General features: G+C 34.1%; 1 protein-coding gene and 1 pseudogene across 1 annotated transcript; both read left to right on the top strand.

The window, feature by feature from the left end:
* The window catches only part of LOC110315228, a 4,319-nt pseudogene extending 4,098 nt beyond the window's left edge, over window positions 1–221 (top strand).
* Window positions 222–1,879: 1,658 nt separating this feature from the next.
* Window positions 1,880–2,877, top strand: LOC110315229 (olfactory receptor 998). Its single transcript, XM_021189335.1, has one exon. The coding sequence runs from the start codon at window positions 1,905–1,907 to the stop codon at window positions 2,847–2,849; it is 945 nt and encodes a 314-aa protein (XP_021044994.1). The 5' UTR covers window positions 1,880–1,904; the 3' UTR covers window positions 2,850–2,877.
* The last annotated feature ends 200 nt before the right edge of the window (window positions 2,878–3,077 follow it).

The raw sequence follows: 3,077 nt of genomic DNA, 5'->3' as shown, positions 1-3,077 counted from the left end.
ATCCCTTTAGGAGTGAGCTCCTGAGACTAAGCTCTTTAGGGACCTGGCTTTGAGTTAAGGGTAGCTCCTGATGATAGTCTTTATTTTGTGCAGTCAGTGGGTGAACATTCATCCAGGAATNCTTTCTTTATGACCAGGTCAATCAGCATGGGCAGATCATTTTCTTCACCAAGTACTTGGAAAGTCATGCTTTTCAGAAAGGCNATCACCATGTAGGGTGATGAATATTCTTTATCCAAAAGAAATATCATTGCTTTTGAAGTAGTAAAAGAAGTTGCAGAAAGGATATTCCTAAAGAAGTGAGTGCATTAGAGGTTGACCACTATGAAACTTACGAAATATGGATTAAAAAGTCCAGCATCACTCTGAATGTTAGAAACACAATGTCCCAGGAGCCTGAACAACTGCTTCATGCATTTTCTTTTAAGGATATTGCCTGATTTTAAATAATTTTGAGTAATTTTTATAGTAATGTAATAACAGTTTTGAAAATTGCTAAGTATTTTATGTGCTGTTAAATTTTGCTGCAAATATCTATATATCTACATCTATCTATATATTATATATAAGAATCTCATGTTAAATATCAGAACCATTGAGATATAATTTATATTATTTTATATATGAAAAACATGTGAGAAGAGTAATGTGCTATAATTGATCATTGTGCCTTTCCATAATATATATATATATATATATATATATATATATATATATTAAAATCAATACATTGTATATTAAAATGTGTATGGTTTTGTCAGTTTTAAGTGAATAATTTTGCAAGATATAAAGTACAAAAAGGCATTGTAGATCCTAACATAAAGGCACAGGAAGAACATAAAGATTCCATGACATATTTTATGGAAGGTTCAGAATTACTTGTAATAAATAAAAACAAACCAATTAAGTGAATAGTCATTGCTCTAAACCTAGATGTTGTATGGTCTCGCCTTTGCTTCACACAGTCACTTGAATTGGTATATTTGGGTGATCAAGAACACAAACATTTCTGCAATGGTTAACAGTCCCCCTCCCCTAAATCTCAGGTTAATGCTTATGATGGCTGTAAAATAATTAGTTAGCATTATTCAAATAATTTCAATCACTTTTTACCATTGAAAATATTTGAATAATGTAGTTACTAGCAGCTATTTGAAAGTGCCATAAGAAATTATCAATAACTTCAATACTGTATTTCTTTTATTTAAGGGAATAATTTGATTATGTTACAATTTTTATTATCATAAATTATCCTACATAAACCTCCTCTAGTAATTAGAAAATATTGTTCTTCCTTGGATAATAAGTGACAATCTTATCGTGAATAAAAGCCATAGCATTTCAGAAATATTATTGGTCGATTTAAGGATGCATACCTAAGAATCTTCTGTTAAATATCAGAAACTTTAAGATAATTTTATATTATTTTAGCTTATTATGTGATTGATTTTTCTGCAAAATTTCTATGGCAAATGGCTGTCCCATCAGGTTTTTCCATGTGTTAAGTAAGTTTCTTCTCCTTTAATGACATCAGCTGCATTTAAGTATCATATCTATCAAAGAGTTTGTACATTTTTTATTTTTATGGAAAGTAGTTTATGAGTATGAACAGTTATAACTACCCTTAAACATAGCAATTCTCTTTTAAAATGGATATTTTTGAAGAAAATTTAGAACACATAACTACACAATCTTTGTGGGAAGAGGTACAAAATCAAGAGAAATCAAGACCCTGTACCCAAGATTCTACATGATATTTCCATAGCTAACCATCCACAGAAGATACAATCATTTCCATTTCAATAATATTGTCCAATAATTTGTCATTGAATTAATACATTTGTAGTTGTTAGTGATTGTAATAAAAGAATATACTTTTGTTTCATAACAGAAATCAATATACAATGGAAGAAAAGAATCAGACTATTGTAACAGAGTTTTTCTTCCTGGGCCTCACAGATCATCTCCATCAGAAGATTGTCCTTTTCATCACTATCCTCTTTGTTTATCTTGTCACACTGGGAGGCAACTTGGGCATGATCANTCTCATATGGGTGGACNCCAGGCTGCATACACCTATGTACTTTTTGCTCAGCCACTTGTCATTTGTTGATATGTGCTCCTCTTCTTCCATAGCTCCTAAGATGCTCTGTGATATCTTTGCAGAGGAAAAAAGGATCTCTTTCATGGGCTGTGCAGCACAGATGTGGTTCTTTGGTTTCTTTGTGGGAACTGAGTGTTTCCTGCTTGCTTCCATGGCATATGATCGGTATACAGCCATTTGCAAGCCCTTACTGTATACTCTCCTTATGTCTCAGAGGGTATGTGTGCATCTGGTTGTAGGGCCATATGCCTTTGCTATTATAAATATCACAACTCATACAACCTTGGCTTTTTGCTTACCGTTCTGTGGTTCAAATACCATCTACCATTTCTTCTGTGATGTCTCTGCACTTTTTTCATTGGCATGTACTGACTCCTGGGTTAATAAGGTTGTGCTTTTTGTTCTTTCTGGAGCCATAGGAGTATTCAGTTGTCTGATCATCATAGTCTCCTATGTCAGCATCTTAATGACAATTTTGAAGATTCAAACTGCTGATGGGAAACGAAAAGCCTTCTCTACTTGTTCCTCTCACTTGGCAGCTGTCTCCATCTTATACGGGACACTTTTCTTTATTTACGTTCGGCCCAGTGCAAGTTTTTCCTTGAACATCAACAAAATGATTTCTCTGTTTTATACTGTGGTGATCCCCATGCTGAACCCCCTCATCTATAGCCTGAGGAACAAAGAAGTGAAAGGTGCATTCAGGAGAAAAGTGCAAAAGAAACATTTTCCAGCTGGTAGGTAAGGTTGAATTTGGTAGTGCCCTGCGTTATGTATCAGTGCATAAGTATATTTTTAAAAGGACACTGGGGTGGATGAGAGACTGATGAAGGAGCCTGGTTCTGTCTCTATACGGTTTATCTGAAACTGGGGGAGTTCTCATTATCTTCCTCTGTCATATTTTCTGTGACATGATTGGCATTGTCCAATTATGTAGAGAGATGTGCTGGGAACATAAACATGAGTGTATATT

This window comes from Mus pahari, unplaced genomic scaffold, assembly GCF_900095145.1.
Source record: "Mus pahari unplaced genomic scaffold, PAHARI_EIJ_v1.1 scaffold_12875_1, whole genome shotgun sequence".
Classification (NCBI taxonomy): domain Eukaryota; kingdom Metazoa; phylum Chordata; class Mammalia; order Rodentia; family Muridae; genus Mus; species Mus pahari.
Note: the sequence above shows the minus strand (reverse complement) of the source record. Positions and strands in the feature narration are given on the sequence as shown.